This window comes from Sander vitreus, chromosome 22 (assembly GCF_031162955.1).
Source record: "Sander vitreus isolate 19-12246 chromosome 22, sanVit1, whole genome shotgun sequence".
Taxonomy (NCBI): domain Eukaryota; kingdom Metazoa; phylum Chordata; class Actinopteri; order Perciformes; family Percidae; genus Sander; species Sander vitreus.
The window spans coordinates 23,427,001-23,446,825 of NC_135876.1; the positions used below are offsets into that span (position 1 = coordinate 23,427,001).

General features: G+C 41.7%; 1 protein-coding gene across 4 annotated transcripts in view; it reads right to left on the bottom strand.

Annotated features, from left to right (window-relative positions):
• The window catches only part of LOC144537202 (vasoactive intestinal polypeptide receptor 2-like), a 47,018-nt gene that overhangs the window by 3,273 nt on the left and 23,920 nt on the right, over nt 1-19,825 (bottom strand). Inside the window, exons 5-10 of one of the 4 annotated variants that reach the window (XM_078280723.1) lie at nt 8,611-8,708; nt 7,605-7,743; nt 4,989-5,139; nt 4,287-4,347; nt 2,170-2,239; nt 1,841-1,932 (exon numbers count right to left, since the gene is read on the bottom strand). In XM_078280723.1, the coding sequence (XP_078136849.1) occupies nt 1,841-1,932; nt 2,170-2,239; nt 4,287-4,347; nt 4,989-5,139; nt 7,605-7,743; nt 8,611-8,708 (611 nt within the window). Of the gene's footprint in view, nt 1-1,838; nt 1,933-2,169; nt 2,240-4,286; nt 4,348-4,943; nt 5,140-7,604; nt 7,744-8,610; nt 8,709-19,825 lie in introns of all 4 variants that reach the window. The other 3 variants (XM_078280722.1, XM_078280721.1, XM_078280720.1) reach the window with 3 other exon arrangements.

A 19,825-nucleotide genomic window follows, 5' to 3' on the forward strand; every position in this document is an offset into this window, starting at 1 on the left:
GCACTAAAAGTTTGGGATGAGACATAACATTGGAAATTGTTCAAAATCAAAAACAATGGGCTTGGTATTTATAGACTAAACTATGTCAGAATGTCAATGTCATATTTGGCGGAGAACGTAGATTGAGGCCTAGTCCACACATACACAGGCATTTTGTTTTTTAAACAGAACTTTTCCTATGGGTTCTGGCATTTTGTCCATGCAAACTTGTGTTTTAGGTCACTGAAAACGGATCTCCTTCCAGGTTAAAGATGTTCAGAAACTTTGTTTTCAGTGTTGTCCGGTAGACGGGGAAAACAGAGTTTTTGTCTGGTAACGTCAGAGTGTGCGCCCTTATCTCCTTTGTAACAAATGAGACGGCATTTCGAGCAATGGCGGACGTGTCCAAAATAGTGCTGGTTCTAACTGCTAACCAGTTTTCTTTCTTTTTTTTATACACAGCAGTGCAGTTACTCATTCTCTATATTGAGGAACAGAGGCGCCCGAATGCTACGGAGCGATCAATGCGCCATTGCAGCCAGGTCGTCTTCTGGTAGAATTTTTTTTTTTAGGCTTCTGATTGGCCAACATGGCTAAAGGATAACTCTGATTCTCCACTGGGCGCATCTGTGCTGCGTTCCAGCTGCACCGCTGTTTTGTTCCGTCCTCCGCCATACCACACCGGGAGTGTCTCAGAAGCGGAGCATCTTGCTGCCCAACTCGCAGATTATATTGCCTCTACAAGTACTTTACAGAACAATCGCATGTCTATTAAGCTAGTATCTATCTTCCACTCCAGGCACTGCTGCAGTTAAGCTCCATGTCTTCTCTTTTCTGGTGTTGTACTAAAAAAAAAATCTGTGATGTAAGCGCATGGCGCAGCACTTTTGCTAGTTTGACGGCGGAAAAAAGGGTCCGTGCACCAGGCGCATGGTTCAAAAGTGTTGTACTTAGTGTCTTCATTAATTCATAGGTGTGTTTTGGGCGTAACATGCAATAAACCAATCAGAGTGTCATCTCCCATTCCCTTTAAAAGCCAGGTGTGTTTGTACCTTGGCGCATTGCTATTATGATGGAGGATTTACACCGTAATATTTGTATTTGTAATCTTTTGCATGTTTGTGTGTTGCTGCGCTTCCCTGTGTGTGTAACAAGCATAGTGTGTGCATGCTGTGCATGAGCCTAGGCACATTTTACTAATTCACTGTTAAAATAACAATGACCAGGTTTTTGTTGGTCAATGGCACGATCACTTCCCACTGCCTCAAGATAGCAATACGCCCAGAACGCACCTGAACACACCTCCCTGTAAGACCAGCACGCCCATGGGTGCACAGATGGGCACAGGTTTATTTGCTATTTAAACAATTGCGTCGGTCTAGCAAAGACATAGCCCGGAACACAGCGCAGACGTGCCTAGTGTAAATTTGGGGTCAGGGTATAATAGAGCGGTCTGTTGGTTTGGCAGCGCTAGCGTAGGTTTTATTTTTAAACAGTGTGTTTGTGGATGGGATTTTTGTAGAATGGATGGAAACATCCTGTTTTTAAAAATACCCGTGTACATGTGGACTAAGCCTCAGTGAGGTGGACTTTCACATAAAAGGTTTTCAAAGAGATGTCAAAGTTTAGAAAAATGTAGGACCTAAAATATGGCTGCCAGATGGTTCATTATGTCACCTGAAAGCCCTGTTGCTACCTGTTCTTGCAATAAAGAAGGTCTCTGAATGAAAGCTGGCTAAATCCAATAGATTTGTGCACAGACTTGAGTATGCAGATGTTTTTTTTTTTTTTTTCCATTACCTAAAAGCGCTCTGAAATGTAAAAACCTAATTGATAAAAAGGTCAGCGGTAAAATATGTACTTGTATTGCGACTGCTCATTTCCTCCGACATCAGTGCAGCGCAGCTTCTGCACCAGGATGCGGATGATGCTGATGAACAGGATGAAGTTGATCTTAGAGAAAAACACAAAGAAAGAAAGACAGAGACTTGTAAGTAAATAAAGTTTGTTCTTCAACATCATAAAGATCGGAATCTGAGAAAACAAATTCAAGGTACTTGTGCTTGAGGCTTTTCCCTTAATGCCACTTTATATTTCTACTCCACTACAATTCAGAGAGAAATAATGTTCTTAAACTGAACTAAACTAATAACCTCCTTCCTTATAATAAGACGTTGGTGCAAAACTCACAATGACAGAAGCCATGATGGGCCAGTTCATCAGTCTTTCGGGGACAGGGTTGTCATTCAACTCCCAACACCTGGAAATAAGAAAATAAATCAGTGATAGTTTTATAGTTTCTTTTGGTATTGTTAAATCCAAAGCCGGCACGATTTGTAAGCAAACTAACGAGCTGCTCTAAGGATGTATTCAAAACCACCTACCAGCAGTATGAACTGATTTCGACAAAACAAAAAAGAAAGAGAAAAGATGGAGCGACTGTGCTTTGTTCTTGCAGGAAACATTCAGCTGTTACACAAACTCCCGGGCAGTTCAGTGCTTGTGTTTCGTTTTTTTACCCTCATAGTGTTTTAAAACTTTCTTGTGGCAGCGATAGAGGCAGTGATGTTTCCTGTTTGCTGTCTCAACTAGGAATGCACTGAGTCCAGATTTTTGGGGTTGGGCCGAATACCGAATCCACCTGTTAAGATTCTGCCGAATCTGAAACCGAACACCGAATCCTACTCCCAGTTTTTAGCTGTGACTGTCCTTCCTTTGCCGTACCTGAAGTTGCTGCATTTTGGCTGCTGTCTGTAGATTCCTTCATAGACAACTCGTATTCTTTCGGATGTTTCATACCAGATGTTGTAACAGCGGTGATGTTGTGTATTGTTTAGGGTCCTCGCCACCACCAGACTAATCAGCATTGCAGATTGAACATGTAGCTGGACTTGAATGGCCTTCTTTTGACTGAAAGTACTGACAAACAACACTTTTTCTGCTCACCAGTTCCATTTCCACTTCCTCACAGCCTACTGCATAGAACGCTCCACCTACGTAAACACCTTCCCGTAATCAACGGCGGCGTCATTCCGTCGACCAGCGTAGCGAGCGTAGTGCAAGCGTAGGGTTTGGCAGAAATCGAACTCCGTCAAAAAGCCCAATATTCGGCCAAATCCGAAGCCGAATTCTGGATTCGGTGCATCCCTAGTCTCAACTTTATTACAGTATTGAATGAAAAACCAAACAAAAAACAAATATTCGAATCCTAAAATTGAAAATCGATTACCTACCCACTGTACAAATATCCAAATAGCTGAATATTCAGACCCAGCCCTAGAATGCATCAGACTGTCCCTGGAACCGTGGGCTGGAACGGTCACAACAACAGTCACTTCTGCTTTCCAAAAACCGGAAACTGGCTAACCCTGGCCGACCACACTGCAAAATAAATCGATTTAACAGTGTCATACTGCATGCTATTGACAAACGCAGTACTGCATACTTTCATATCCGTTGGTAATATGTAGTCGGCGGTTTCGAATACAGCCTCAGATTTAAGTTGAGAGAAAACTTTCCCTCCTTCAGCAGATGGATGTGGATGTGCAGAAACAAACTCTGCACATCCTTCTGCACAAACATTCAAGTGAAGCAACACATTTTGAGTAGAAGGGGTTTACAGAGTAACGGAGGACATGACAGTTAAAGTTTAAAGTACCACGAGTTAAAGTATTCTCTCAATCGACACAAGGCCATTTTTTGAATCCCAAAAATCAGAGCTAAACAGTTTGGTTACACTTTGAAGGTATCTACATTAAGAGTGACATGACACTGTCATGAACGTGTCATAAACATTATAAACAAGTCATAAACGTTAATGACTAAAATGATTAAAATGTGCAATTAATTGCGAGTTAACTATGACATTAATGCGATTCATCGCGATTAAATATTTTAATCGTTTGACAGGACTAGACATAACACTTCTGTCAGTAAGTGCGATTCGGTTTTTGTCATGACATGGCTAGGGTTTTTGTGTCATGACTGTGTCATAACAGTGTCATGACTGTGTCATGACAGTGTCATGTGTTCATGATAGTGTCATGTCACTCCTATGTAGATACCGTCAAGTAAAGTGTTACCAACAGTTTTCATCTGAAATGTAGTCTATGTAGTGTATTCATTTATGAATGAACAACACTATATAAATATATATGTTGTGTTTGTACAATTTGAACACCTGCATTTAATTATTTAACCTAATGTCATTTTATCTAATCAGATTTTATTATTTTTCTTCTGTAATGCTGGCTGCACTGCTGGTAACTAGAGGCTGGCAGTCATCTTGTTTCGACGTGCAGACTCACCTCGTGTCCTCCAGGTTTATCCTGCATATGATCCACGCTAGCATGAAAACTAAAGGGATTCCTGAGACAGGAGAGGAGAGGAAGTGTGTTTAGATTCTTAGTCTGCACATCCTCACGAGGTGCCACGCAGGAAATATGACACACACACACACACACACACACACACACACACACACACACACACACACGTGTACAATAAACAGCTGGAGCTGAATGTTGATGCATTAGGGAGGAAGTGTTGGCAAAGTGGTGATGGATGATGGAAGAAGGTGTCGCATGGCAGCAGAACGGAGCTGAGCGAACACAGAGAGGAGAGCCAGGAGACCATTTACCACCCGACCTTTCAGGAAATACACTTTCACCAGCATGACTGTCTGTCTTTCTCTCTCTCTCTCTGTCTGTATATATCGAAATAATAGAAAGATAAGAATACAGTCCTAATATTCTGTAATATATACTTTTCTTTTTTCTTTATTTTTAGGGGGTGGTCATTTTCAGCCTTTATTTTGATAGAACAGCTGAAGACATGAAAGGGGAGCTCTACCAACTGAGCTATCTGGGCGCCCCTGTAATATATTCTTAAAGAAATGTGAAAATATTGGTACGTATTGTAGAATATTTGAGGATAATTTCCATGAATTCAAATATATTTACGACCACTAATAAAGACTCTTGCAGTGCTCCTGTTGTGGTGCGGCGTACCCCAGCCGATGAGCATGTACATGGAGAGGCGGGTGGAGTAGCTGTGGATGACGAGCAGCAGTGTGTGCAGGTACAGACCCTCCACCAGCAGCCAGAAGAAGTTGGCCATGATGAAGTAGTTGAAGAACACCAGGCTGGCCCTGCAGCCCACCTACAACAACAACAACACAATAATGTAACCACAATAACACTGAAATGTAATGATTGTAATGAAATATGATCTGATAATGAGCAGGGATGCACCGAATCCAGGATTCAGCCGAATATCAGGCTTTTTGACGGAGTTCGGTTTCTGCCGAACCTTAGAATGTTTTCCACCAAAGCGAACCCTACGCTTGCACTACGCTCGCTATGCTGGTCGACGTAATGACGGCGCCGTTGATTACGGGAAGGTGTTCAATGCAGTGGCTGTGAGAAAGTGAAAATGGAACTGGTGAGCAGAAAAAGTGTTGTTTGTCAGTACTTTCAGTCAAAAGAAGGCCATTCAAGTCCAGCTACATGTTCAATCTGCAATGCTGATTAGTCTGGTGGTGGCGAGGACCCTAAACAATACACAACATCACCGCTGTTACAACATCTGGTATGAAACATCCGAAAGAATACTAGTTGTGCATGAAGGAATCTACAGACAGCAGCCAAAATGCAGCAACTTCAGGTACGGCAAAGGAAGGACAGTCACAGCTAAAAACTGGTGTTAACCAGACGATGGATTCGGTATTCGGTTTCGGATTTGGCAGAATCTTAACCAGTGGATTTGGTATTCGGCCGAACCCCAAAAATCTGGACTCGGTGCATCCCTAATAATGAGTCAAAAAGACGACTACTTCCTGTTCAACCATTCAAGACATTTAGGACAATGTTATCATATAGATTAAAGGCAGGGTTGGTAATGTTGGAAAGCTAGCAAGATTTGAAAGTAGCACCTCCTCGGGGCTCCGCCCTACACACAGCTATACCAATGTTTACTCTAGTTTGTCCTCTAGCTGTATCTGCAGCATTCATATGCTGCATTCAGACACGGCCATCCGACTGCCCGGGCTAAAACTCAAGTCTTTCCATTCGTTTTGAATGAGGGTAGTGCGTTTAGGCTGCGGCAGGGGTTGCTGCAGGTGGGACACATAAAAAAAAATGCTGCGAGCTGAAGCTTTGGAGAAACGCAACCCCACATCACGCTGCGGGGGCATATCATGTAACTGGTGATCAGACTTGTCGGTGTGTTTTGAGGCGGTGTGTGAATCCCATACAGTAAAAGGGGAACATCACTGCCTCTATTGCTGCCACAAGAAAGTTTTAAAACACTATGAGGGTAAAAAACAAAACACAGGCGCTGAACTGAGGGGAGAATGTTTCCTGCAACAACCCTGCGGAAAATCGCAGAGCACTTTTTTTGATGTGAATGCCCCGTTAGTCGCAGCTTTTTCAGGTCAGACTTTCTTTTCTTTGCCTTTTTAGCGGGGCAGGCGGGCAAGTGGTTGCAAGTAACTGTGGCAGTTTTCTCTTCCATTCTCCAGTAGACTTGCAGTAACTCCAGTGGTGAGGAAGCATTTCATTGGTTCTTAAAGAAGCAGAACGCGAGGCAGTGATTGGTGGGCATTTTTACAGGATTTCAGCACCTACAAATGTCTTTTTTCTGATCGGCCGCATTTTTCTGCCCGAGCCGGGCCCGCGTCTGACAGAGCAGTAACCGAACCCGATCCAAGCCTGACAGGCATTAAGATATTTATGTCCGAGCCCGACCCGAGCCCGACACAGTTAAAATCTCATTTTTTTTCTCATACTAATGACACATGTACGTTTGTTTGTGTGGAAAGCTTTTATTAAGCAACTATAGGAAGGCATTCGGAAATGTCAACAGATGAGCGCATCAGCGCACACGGGGCAACAAGCTCACGTTAATGAGCTGTTTAATTTAAAATGTTCAATGTGTTAACCTTTCCTGATTGCTTCGTTTCAGACCGTGGTCAGAAAACCAGGGGAGACTCGTTACCTCCAGGGCCGACGTTATAAAATGAATAACGTCAGGGTTAAAAATGCCGTTTCTGGTGAGCAAATGAATGAACTTGGCTTTCAGTCTGAGGTTTATCTCGGACACCGCACACACTGTGTTACAAAACTTAAACTTATTCCACCAACTCTGCTCCGGTCGCATCTACATCTGCTTCCTCTTTCTCTCTTCTGCCCACTTTCCACACACACACACACACACCCGGCCCGGCCTGTCGGGTACCGTCGGGTCCCGTCGGGTTTGGGTCGGGTAGCCGCACTCTAATGTAAAGACCATTTCAAACAATATATAAAAAAGTGTAAATTGAAAAATGTTACCAACCCTGCCTTTAATTAGTAAAATCTGACTCATTTAGCAGCCTTGTAATGGTACTACTCTGATGATCGGTTGTCCGTAACAACAAAACCTCACCTCTGTGACTCACTGCAAGTCGGTTTATACGGATTCATACGCTCTTACCATTCTGCTATGTTGATTTCAATGTCAATGGCTTTTCTATCCATTTTACATTTTTACAGGTGGATATCAAGCAACAATAGCGAAGTTGACAGAAACGACCCCCTAAATACAATTAAACAAGTGTGTGTGTGTGTGTGTGTGTGTATAGTCACCAGCGAGGGTTGCGTGCTGCAGTCTGTGTTTTGGTCGCCTGAGAAGAGCAGCGCGTCTTTGATCAGCACGGACGCAGCTCGAAGCATGAACGACAAAAACAAGTTCACATGTATGTAGTTCCTCGTGCAGTGGAGCTTCCTACACAGACACACACACACACACACACACACACACACACACACACACACACACACAGACACACACACAGGAATGTTGAGAAGTGTGTTTAGAAAGGGTGTCGTGGTGTGAATCCAGTGAAAGATGCGGTCTCTAAACATGCCAAGTGAACAGCTGGAGTTGATACAGACTGAGCTTCTACAACAATCTATTATCACCCTGAGTGCTCTGTGTGTGTGTGTGTGTGTGTGTGTGTGTGTGTGTGTGTGTGTGTGTCACAAAAAATTCTCTGTCAGACTTATAGAAACTTCAATAACGTATGTGGATTGTTTTATTTTTGTACAATAAGACACATTTACACAAAAATTCAAAAGGCATTATTTTAGTTATATATGCAATTACTGTATAGCTTGTTTACACTGCAAATGATGGTGTTTGGATTATGCACTTCATGCTTATTACATTTATTTTAAATAAAGCTCAAAATACTTTAGTCAGAAATTGATCCACAGGGACTGAAATATATATATATACACACACATACTTATATATACTCCATATTATACTACTTTTCTTTTATATATATAAACAAAAGTAGGCCTATAATGCAAAAACAATATGTTTTTTGTATTTTAAAAGTTTGTATACATTTTATATTCATAATAGTAATCTCCCAAATGTTGTTTTGAACATCTTAGTTCAGTTTTTTCAGAGTTATGGTTTATGTTTTGGGTTTTTCTTTACTTTTGGGGATTAAAAGGATGTTTGTGTATCTGCTTTACCCGAAGATACATGAAGCATCTGGTTTCACTGGAGTGGTGTGTAACTGGTGGACAGATCAGAGTGTGTGTGTGTGTGTGTGTGTGTGTGTGTGTGTGTGTGTTTTACCTGAACAAACAGATGATGATGGTGCTGGTGAGCAGTGTGATGAGGGACAGGCTGTGGCCCAGAGTGGACAGGATCCTCACTATGCTGTAGAAGACCAGCTGGACACACAAACACAGAAAATACATTATATTTAGTTAAAAGGTACAAGTGAAAAAAACAAGGAAAAAAGAAGAGATGACTGGTTAAACTTAAACACATGCATGTCATTCCCCCTCTCTCTCTCTGTCCTATGAAAATAAAGGCCTAAAATGCCCAAAAAATAATCTTAAAATATACGTAAAGTACCAAGAGTAAAAGTACTCGTCATGCAGATTATAATTGGTTGTCGTGACATTAATGTTGCAGCTGGTAAAGGTGAGGATAATTCTAACTGCTTAATTCACTGCTGTGAAGCTTCATTTAAAATATTACATCATCATTTATTGGCCGATTTATATTTTATATTAATGATCAGAATCTGCCAAATAACTGAAGCTGTCAGATAAATGTAATGGAGTAAAACGTATAATATTTGCCTCTAAATTGTAGTGGAGTAGAAGTATAAAGTAGCATAAAATGGAAATTTTTTGAGTTCAAGTTCCTTAAATTTGTACTTGAGTACAGGTTTTCTGGTTGTTCTTTAAGTAAAGGCAGAGAATTACAGCCACTCGAGGGCGCTGCTCTCTATCTATTTATACTTTCAGCTACATGTTAAATAAAGAAACAGCTGCATGAATAATTGTTTACGCCTACAAAAAGTAAGCAAAGCGGTTGCCTGGTGACTGAAAACATCCCCAAGTTGTGTGGTCGTTCATAGAGCTAACGAGGACTCCTCACACATAGATTCTTTGCCAAAATATGTTTCTTTGGGTTTGATTAAATACCGATTTGTTTGGGTGAGTTCAGGTTTATTCCCTTTTCAAAATAAAATCTGCCAAAAGCCCCGTTTCCCTACACTACCCAACAGCGATGAGACTGATATTGAAGCATAACGATGCATAAGACATCACAGAGCTTCTGTTGTCTCATGTGTCTTTTCACAACGTGGAGAGGCTCTTTCACAATAAAAGCACGTTCAGGATGAGACTGGTCTATTTCAAAACAGTACAAACTCACTGTAAACTCTCTCTCAGGCCGACACACAGAGATGGATCTGCCCCTGTGTGTGTGTGTGTGTGTGTGTGTGTGTGTGTGTGTGTGTGTGTGCGCGTGCCTGGCGTTCATCGCTCTCGTCATCTATAAACAACATTCCCCCGTGTCTGACACACCATCTGGCAATAAACCGGACATTCACACACTTTCTCAGTATATACATGCTTTAGACATGCATGAGCACGCGCACTTCAACACACTCACACACATATTGTAAGCCCCTTTCACATACTGTTAAACACACATTTAAGAAACACACAAACTGTACAGGTTTGCACACCAGCACATAAAGCATGTGAGCATGCACGCTTTACAAATGTGTTGTGTTAAGATGTTAAGATACACAAAGAATCTTGTTTGAACTTCTATACTTGTGAGGACCCACGTTGACATAATGCAACCCCTGCAGGTGGTCCTCACAAAGACGGATGTAGAAGAGAAACAGAAGTGCAAAGTGCTGTACATCCACTCATGCAGCTGCTGAACTTCAGCATCATATCCAGACACAGGTTTCTGTTTCTGGAGACTTTCTCCTCTCCGTACTTTCTCTCCAGATTTCTTTTTACATCCTTCACTCTGTCCAATTTGTCTCTCTTCCCTTTGCTTTGTTTAGCAAGTATATTTCCTTATTTCTTTCTTTCTTTTGTTCACATTTCATCTTTCACCTTTTGTATTTCTCATCATCCTCTCCTTTTCGTCCTATCGGTCTTTTGTTTGACTTTTTCCTGCTTCAATCTTTTCTTTCCTCCCTTCTGGCAAAGTTTTTGGGGAATTTGGAGATTTTCAATATTAAAATCTAAATATAAAACTCTAAAAAGTAAACAGTCTTCCTTCTTTCATCTGTCTTTTCTTTTATACTACTTTTCTTCTTTTTCATTCTTCTATCCTTGTTTTTCTTCACTATTTGCCTGCTTTAGTCTTTTCTTCCTTCTGACAAGTTTTTTGTTTTTTAAATCCTCTAGAAGTAACTAGTCTTCCTTCTTTTCATTCTTTTTTCCCTCTTGTGTTTTTTTCTTCTTTCCATCCTTCCTGCTTTTTTCCTCCTTTTCATTCTTCTTTGTTTTTCCTCACTTTTTTCTTTTCTTCTTTCTGACATGGTTTTCAAAATCCTATGATCTCCAGATCTGGGGATTTTTCGTTATTGACGTTTTAACGTTTAAAGACATGGTTTGGATTTTTTCACAGTGATGTTGTATGAAGTTAAAGGGTTAGTTCAGATCCACCAAAGTCACACAATAACACAAACAAACTAACCGATGGAGGCAGCGTTAGAGCAGCAACTCCCTACTCCTGAGAGGTAAAATGTCAAAGGAGTCTGGTGGCTTTGAAGAGAGCAGAGATAACGGCTTCAGTTCCCTGTCATAAAGGGCTGTCTGACAGCAAGGTAAAGCGGTGAAAATAATCTAAATATAGCGTACACTTAAGGTATAGTAAGTGATGTTAATCCAAGGGGGCTGCACTTCTGAAGGGGGGGGTTGTATTTGTATTGGCAGTTGAGTTCAAATATCAACAATCTTTGTGCAGCATCGCTTACTGCACCTTTATTTTTTTAAGATTAGTTTTTGGGCACTTTAGGCCTTTATTTTTGACAGGACAGCTTAGGCTTGAGGGGGGGGAGGGATAACATGCAGCAAAGGGCTGCAGGTCAGAGTGGAACCTGTGACTGCTGCATTGAGGACTAAGTCTCTTTATATGGATGCCTGCTCTACCAGGTGAGCTACCCAGGCGCCCGCGCTTACTGCACCTTTAAAATGATATAGATGTTTTTAGCTGTCTAAATGCATTTAGCTGCCCCCCCCGTCCACAGCAGGACATTGCTTAGCGTCCGTGTCGGTACTCCTGCCTGCTTCTCCAAACTGTTGTCGTGCCGACCGCCATCTACTGTAGCTAACACACAGACTGTGGAGAAGTAGCTCATACAACTACACTCATACATCCAAACTCTAAAAGTAACCTGACAATGATTTTGGTACTTTTGCATATATTTTTTACTTTAAGCCCATACAAACATTATTTAAAATCTGAGATATTTCTCTACAACTTGACATTACATTCAACAATAGAGTTTGAAGTTGTTAATGATTAAGAGTTTAGAACTTTAAGGCTAATCTGCTGCATCAGGAGTGTGTGTGGTTTGATCAGACAACCCCGTCTCATTTTAATTCAGACTATGCACACAAATAAAGACATAGAAGTCTGTCGTGAAATAACCAAAACCATTCTAGCTTTTAAATAAGATTTCAGTGCATTTAAGTAAAAATGTAAATGGAGGACTTTATCGGAGTATTTTTCCGTTAGTAGCATTACTACTTTTACTACGGTAAAGGGTTTCAGTACTTCTTCCACCACTATCTGTCCAATCTAAACACACATGGACAAATATGTGAGGCTACACAGACAGTCACGGCCTGGCATCAGCGTCTCATTCCTGAGTTTGATTCTCAGGCCTTCTGGCTGGGAGCTGATGACCTGCTGGCTCTGGTCTATTGCAGCCACATTGCCTTCTATGTCCAAACACATCTCCATCCATAAACTCTGGCTCCCTCGCCCTGTCTGTATTCCTCTTTGACACCAGAGTATTAAAGCGATGTTGAACTTTAGGCTGAACGGCTCCCTGGCCACGAAAGAAGTCTGGACTGTCTTTATCTTATCTGCTCCTGTGTAGGTTTTTAAATCAAGACCGAGTCAAGACAGAGACCAGAGGAACATGAAGACCATCAGAGCCAGGGATGAACATTTACGCAATTATTTTCTGCCAATATTTTTAAAAGAAAAGACAAAATTATCAGATCAGATACACCAATGTGATTGGTGCAGCTCAGCTCCAAGGGCATGGGTAATGAGCATCACTACTCACTGCCAGAGTGACTCGCTGAGCAAATTGAAATTGTGCTCTTGTGAGAACTCTGGATTTCCAGGATACAAGGTATGTGTAAATAAACCGAATATAATGACCATTTATGGGCGTGGCTCAGTTTTGGGTTGGATTAAATAAAAAAAATAAAATAAAAAAAATCAGCTTTAGTGTCTGATTCTGGATTTAAATTGTTGTTAAAGTTGTGCCAGATTTTGCTTCTTATACATTTCTATAAAGAACTGGGTGAGACGTATTCGCTTCCGGTTCGTTGAGATCACACAGAGCAACAAAAACAGGTCAAACTTCTTGTATGTATTCACAAACTTGGCCAATAGAGAGGTTAGGGAACAAGGGAGAGAGATGCAACACAACCCTGGCCAGATTTAAACCGGGGACGTTGTGGTGCATGGTCAGGACCAGACTGATTTATTTCACTGTCACTGCCCGAGTGTATGAATTAAAGGTGCTCTAAGCGATGTTGGGTGATGTTACTTCTTGTCGACGTTCGAAGTATTGTCAAACAAAACGGAGGCTAGCTCTCCCCTCCCTCCTCCTCATCCCGTCCCCTCCCCCTCCATTCCGCGCACAAACCCCCCAACCCCCACGCCCAGATCCTTCTTGTCGGTTATTGGCTGGAACACTGTTTGTTTCGTGGTGCAGGTTGGTGCAGTTTGTTTTTGTTGGCGTTTGTGGAGCCTGGGCTGTCTACAGAGACTGCGTTTTTTATTTTTTTACAGTGTGTTCAAGGAGACAGGCAGCTAGCGGATAGCGAGGAGATGTTTGCTGTATGTGACAAACAATGTTGTAGCCTAAGAAACGCGTGACATCGCTTAGAGCACCTTTAAAGTGAGTGAGTTGTAAATAATTCAACCTTTGGTGCCACAACTGTGCACTCGATTTACACCGATGTTCAGCCAAATCAGTTTGGCTACCTGAGAAGGTTTTCTTTATCAATATTTTTATAACAGCACTGCTCCAGATGGATTTTTCAGGGTGTCACAGATGTTTGACAGAGGTTTTGTTATGTTAACAGATGTGCTGTGTAAAGAAGAAAAGACAAATGATGTGTTCTTGTCTGTGTGTTTAGCATCAAGCACATCATTTACATTCTCAGCTCAAACTTGGAATTTTTTTTCCTCATGTTGCCACTTTACTGGCGCACAATGAGTTATTTCCACACCTTGGCTGTCTTCTTCACGTCAGTAGCTCTTTACAGTCGTATCAGTCTCTGACCTCAACAATCTGCTATTTATTACAACAGAAAAGCCAGTGCTTCTCATCGAGGAAATCATAACAAATGCGTTTTGGCTGTAGCTTCCATTCGTTAAAGAACATTTGCATGTAATGAAGTTAAGGATTTCTCGCTCGCTGGACACCTTTTGAGTCTTTTTTTTTTTTCCAACGCTTCAAGTCACAATTAAACGGTCTCCTGTCCTGTCTCTCCATCGCTGAGTCCACGTGTGCTTGTTGATTTGAAGAGCTGTTTTGTGTCGCAGTGAGAGTGATCAGAGAGGACAATCAGCTGGATCTACAGTGTGTGTGAAGTGCGAGTATCTGTGTGAGTGCCAGCGGTGACGTCTGGTCTCAGCTGAATGTTTTCCAGACGGAAAACCTCCGTCTCTTCCACAGGAAACAAAAAGAAGCTTCACTGAGATAGTCAAAGAGCAGGAGTCCCACACCTGAGGGCTCTGGAGAGGATCACAGTCCAGCTGTGTGTGTGTGTGTGTGTGTGTGTGTGTGTGTGTGTGTGTGTGTGTGTGTGTGAACATTCATCTTTATGTTCTGCTGTTTTCTGTCACACTGCTCAGTATATGCAGGGGCAATTCCAGGATTTTTTAAGTGGGATGGCACCCTGATTATTGTTCAGTTCCATAACTGAACAATAATCAGTTATGGGGGATTTGATCAGAATACAGCATAGAAAATCTGCTTAGAAATATAAGAAATATTGGATAGGATAGAACAACACAATTTCATTTTGCTAAATAAAACACATCACATTCATTATTCATTTCAATTGTTTTTATTTTTTAACAAATTGTGTATCACAATACAATACACATTTTCTATGGGTTCTTTAGGTAAAAATTTGGATAGTCATCATGGAAACAATGGGTCATGTGACAAGGGCTGGGAAGAAACTAATAGGCAATTGCGCACCTTCAATTTACATCCACTAAAAGTGTTGTTTTTACCACTGACGGGCTCCGATTATTATTCTAAACTTCTGACAACATAATGGAAATAATCCCTTTAGAAATAGACCTTTTTGTTAAAGAGGGAGATCCTTTTTGTTTAATAAGAAACAGCCCAAAAATCGCCATACAAAAAATTATGCACAAGTATCGCGTGAGAAAAGCTGTATAGAAACGCCAAAATTCAACGCAAAAAAGTCACAAAAACAAGAGATCTACTTCTCCTTGGTCTAAATTTTAATATTGCGGGTGTCAATTAAAGTAATGAGACTCCGAAGCATGATGGACTTTCAACCAGACTGGACGGTATAGAATGAGAGAACAAGGGGTGTATGTGGCTTTATTCAGCGTGGACACAATAGTGGTTCCGGATATTCTCTTAAACCTGGATGTTACCTGGTTGTTTAAAGCTCAGTATAAACCAAAGGGTCCTGGAATGCAGCCGGGACTGAAAGCAATAACGGGAACGGTCGGAAGATAAGCTCCGCGGCATCGCACAGGACGCCTCAGGTTCAAACACACGGATACAAACCCACTGACACAGCAGACAGATAACACAGGTTCACTGGAAATAGAAAAGACAGTGAAGAAGGGATTTTGCAACATATTCGGCTACATAATCTTTCTCTCAAGAGAAATAAATTCCAGTTTACTTTCAGACCAGGGCGGATTAGAGACCAGGAGCTGAACCCTGCTGAACTCAGCTGGAGGAGCGGAGGGTTTCAACCAGTGTCTCGCCACAACAATATACTGTGTGCAAGTCTCAGCTGTTCTCCAGTGTTGGAAGTATTCAGATCCTTTTACTTAGGTAAAAGTACTTAACCACACTGTACGAACACTCTTGTTACGAATAAAAGTCTTGCATGGAAGATTTGCCTTCAGTAAAACTTCGTGACATCATGACTTCGCGTAAACATACACGCCACTTTCTAAAGCCAAGTGGCGTGTTATCTGTACGCATTTTGAGCTATCCGTGTGGATGTCTACGCTGTATACAGAGGACGGGTTGGGTTTAGGAAAAGAACAACGAGACGGTTGGGTTTAGGAAAACAATAACGGGATGGTTGGCTTTAGTAAAAGAAGAAAACGACGGTTGGGTTTAGGAAACGTGACATGCGGGACACAATCCCCAGTGTCATGGGTGAAAGTCCTGTGTTGTTTGACCCATCCACCATCCAACCTCCCTATGCGGATTTTCGGGCTTTCATACTACTCAATACCGTTCTTTTCTCAGGAGAACTTGAAGTAAATTGACACGCAATCGCAAGGTAATTTAAGTCAATGGAGGCCAAACGGGATTGATAAACACGCTAAAAAGCGATTATGAGCCTTGATAACACGCCAAAATGACATACGAATTGGCGTGTCATACATACGCCACTTATTGAGATCAGTCTGCTGCAAGTATAAATCAGGAACATGTAGTTAAAGAATTAAAAGTATAAAAATGCCCCCTGTAACTGTTCTACTATTATATATTCTATCATTCGATTATTATATCCTGTGCTAACATGCAAAAACAGGATTTTACTGTTGGATTTGGTTGAGCTGGAGCTTATTTTGAACTATTAGCTAATGATTATTACCATTCTGGATTCACCTGCTGATTATCTTCTCCATTAATCGATTGATTGTACATCTTTCGACGGCAATTATGGACTTGGTGTACAAGCATACAGAATAATACACACAGTAAATGACCGGGTAAATGGTGTAGTGGCTCAATTATCCTACATGGTGCATCTCTATAAAAGTTCCTCAACATGTCTCACTGGCTGCCCATCACTGTTCTCTCCATGTTAAACAGATCCAAGATAACCCTCCAACCATCTACTCATCGTTTGTGCTCTTTTTAGTTCACCATACATTTTTTGTTGTTGCTGAGAGCAAGCCCAGGGTAATGTTGATTAGATTATGAGCACACTGACTGAAGGACAAACAGAAGAAACCAGAAAATGAACATCAAATATGTCAAGTCATACTGAATTGTCCAAAAGTCACCGCTGTGCACTCCCACAACTAGGATAACCGTCCTAAATTTTGAAGAGTCTAAAAGGAGGCTCTGCACAAAATCTAAATTACTTTGCATCTTTGTTTTTTAAATTTCCAAGCATTATGGCTGCAAACTTAATTACGTTCACTTCTGCAGACAAAAAGGCTCTGCAGAAAATTATCAAGATTGTAGAAAAAAATCATTGGTTGCCCCCTCCTCTCTCTCTGTCAGATATTGCACTCAGCCGCACTCTCTCAAGAGCCAAGAACATCATCAAGGACAATACTCATCCTGGCCACCACCTGTTTCAATTGTTACCCTCTGGTAGGCGTTATAGGTCTATACAATCCAGAACCAACAGATTTAAAAATAGCTTCTTCCCAAATGCAATAATTTCCCTAAACAAATGTAGTTAGACAAACCCAGTCACTCACTGTCACCTCCTGCACTTTGATACTTGCACTTATCTGACCATTGCTCTTTTACTGTTTTTATTCAGTTTTATATGTCCTGTAAGGATTATTTATTGTATTTATTGTATGCACCCAGTGGAGTAGCGCTACTAATTTCGCTGTATTGTAAAGTAAAATGACAAAGGCATTCAAATTCTATCGTTTTGGGCTAGAGCAGGTGTTCTGGAGTGGTTTACTGGTCTGGCCCACTTGAGATCAAATTAGGAGTCTGTGGCCCATTAACTAAAATGACCCCTGGGCTAGAGGCAGAAATCTCAGAGGACATTTTGAAACAAGTAAGTGAGAAGAATAGGTTTTTTTTCCTTTGTCATTTCGGTGAACTGACTCTTTAAAGATGCAGGAAGCTGGTGCTCCTAAGTGCAGAAACACACACACACACAGTGTTGTAATCAAGACCACCTAAACAGAGACCAAGTCAACACCAAGACCAGAGTGTATTGAGACCGAGACAAGACCGAGACTTTGAGGGGCTGAGACCAAGACAAGACCAAGGCAGGGCGAGACCGAGTCAAGACCAAGACCAGAGCCAGACGGCCAGAGCTTCTTCTCCTGTTTCCCGCATTCACTTTCTTGGGAGTTCTTGGGAGTGCGTGTTAAAGTATTGGGAAGAAGTGATTAACAGTAACACATTTCCAATTAGAAATTAGTCAAGTTATTGGTTGCATTTGTAGCAGGAAGTATATCATCAAATTACAGTAATGCCGAGGCAATTTAGCAATATCCCTGCAGTTGGGGCTTGACAGTCTTGAAATAAAATCCAGAGTCCTCTTTATCCGAGACGGAGACAAGACCGAGTAAAAATACATTGATTTTGAGACTAGACAGAGACCTTCAAAAAGGTGGTCTTGAGTACTACAACACTGCACACACAAACACAATGATGTGAAGGAAAAGGCTGATTTCACGGTGGTCTGAAGAGAGAAAGGGGAGCTGAGCCAAGAGATCAGCTGGAGTTCAGAGATCTGTCAGCCAGAAACTCTCCTTCCTCTCGACCCTGACCTTTCCTAGTTTATCTCTGTCAGAGCGCCTTCTCTCGAACAGATAAACACAGAGACACAGAGATGCCGAAACTGGTCAGACTTTAAACTGATCATCAGTGACAATGTGAAGAAATAAAAAAGTAAATATGCAAAGTGCCTAGTAGGCTACGCAAAGACCTTGATAAAAAGAGAATCATTTATAATGTCTGCGAATATCATGTATAATAATCAAATAATTAGTTATAATGACTCTCATTAAATATAAGTGAATGTATGAACCGGATCTTGACTTCAGTTAGAAGAGACAGAAATGTGTGTAGAGAGGGGGGGTCAAACTGCCAGCTCAAGAATGTCTCCTGGGGAAGGGTTGATTAGGTTAAGCTATACCAACCCGGTCTCACGGCAGTTCGTGTAAATGTCACGTTATTTTTAATCTATTGATACGTGTTCACAGGGACATTTTTCTCGTTTTTTTCGTGGTGGCCAGCACGAAATACACAACGGGGAAAAGACGCCTCACACGCCGGGAGACGGCTGCTGGGGACGGCTGCTGGGGATGCGCGACAATAACGGGATGGTGGAGGTTGGGTTTAGGAAAAACACTACGGTGAAAGGACGCCTCACACGCTGGGAGACGGACGCTGGGGATGTGCGACAATAAGAGGACGGTTGTGATTAGGAAGACTACGGTGAAAAAAACAAAACGTCACACACGGGACGCGATCCCCGGTCACCCGGGTGAAAGTCCTGTATTGTTTGACCCATCCACCACCCCGACTAACCTCCCTACGCGGATTTTCGGCTTTTTATACTACTCCCTACCATTTTCGTGCTGGCCACCACGAAAAAAGAGAAAAACATCCCTGTGAACACGTATCAATAGAATAAATAACGTGACCATTTCACGAACTGCCATGATATACCTAACTAGGCAGAGTTCACAAGGGGATGTAAAGCCTTGGACTGATGATGCACTCAGAGCTGTGGACGACTATGTACTGTTAGGAATATTCTTCATTCGTCATCTTAAAAGAATGGCTGTTCTTGGCAAGATAACACAAAGTATAATGCATGTCTTCACACACAGAGCACTGATATTAGAAGGGGGGGGTAATAGACTGGTTGGAAGTGGATTAAATTCCTCTTGAGTGTAAAATACCTGGGAGGAAGGGAGAGAGGGAATCCTCCAGGGAGTCGACGTCTCCCATTGGATGGACCATCGTGTGCCAAGAGGCTGGGACCAGCCTGTGCACCAACAAGGAAGCGCCAAGTCTAAACCATGGTTGCCTCCCACCTTAGTATTAGCCAATCATAATAGCTTGCACATTTCTATATTATCTGATGTAACCAGTAGTCAGTATTCTTTTTGGAGCGTGAAGAGACAGAGTAACAGCGGCCAGCTGACTGTGGACTCACAAACCGAAAAGATCCTTGTACAAGTTTTTTATTATTATTCCAGCTTTAATAAACCACCTTAAAACGAGACTGACCAATTGGACCGCGTCAATAAGAACAAGCTTAAACTCCACATATGGTGGATTAATGGGCCGTTTTTAGTCTGCAAAACAACAGTCAAAAGTGAGTCT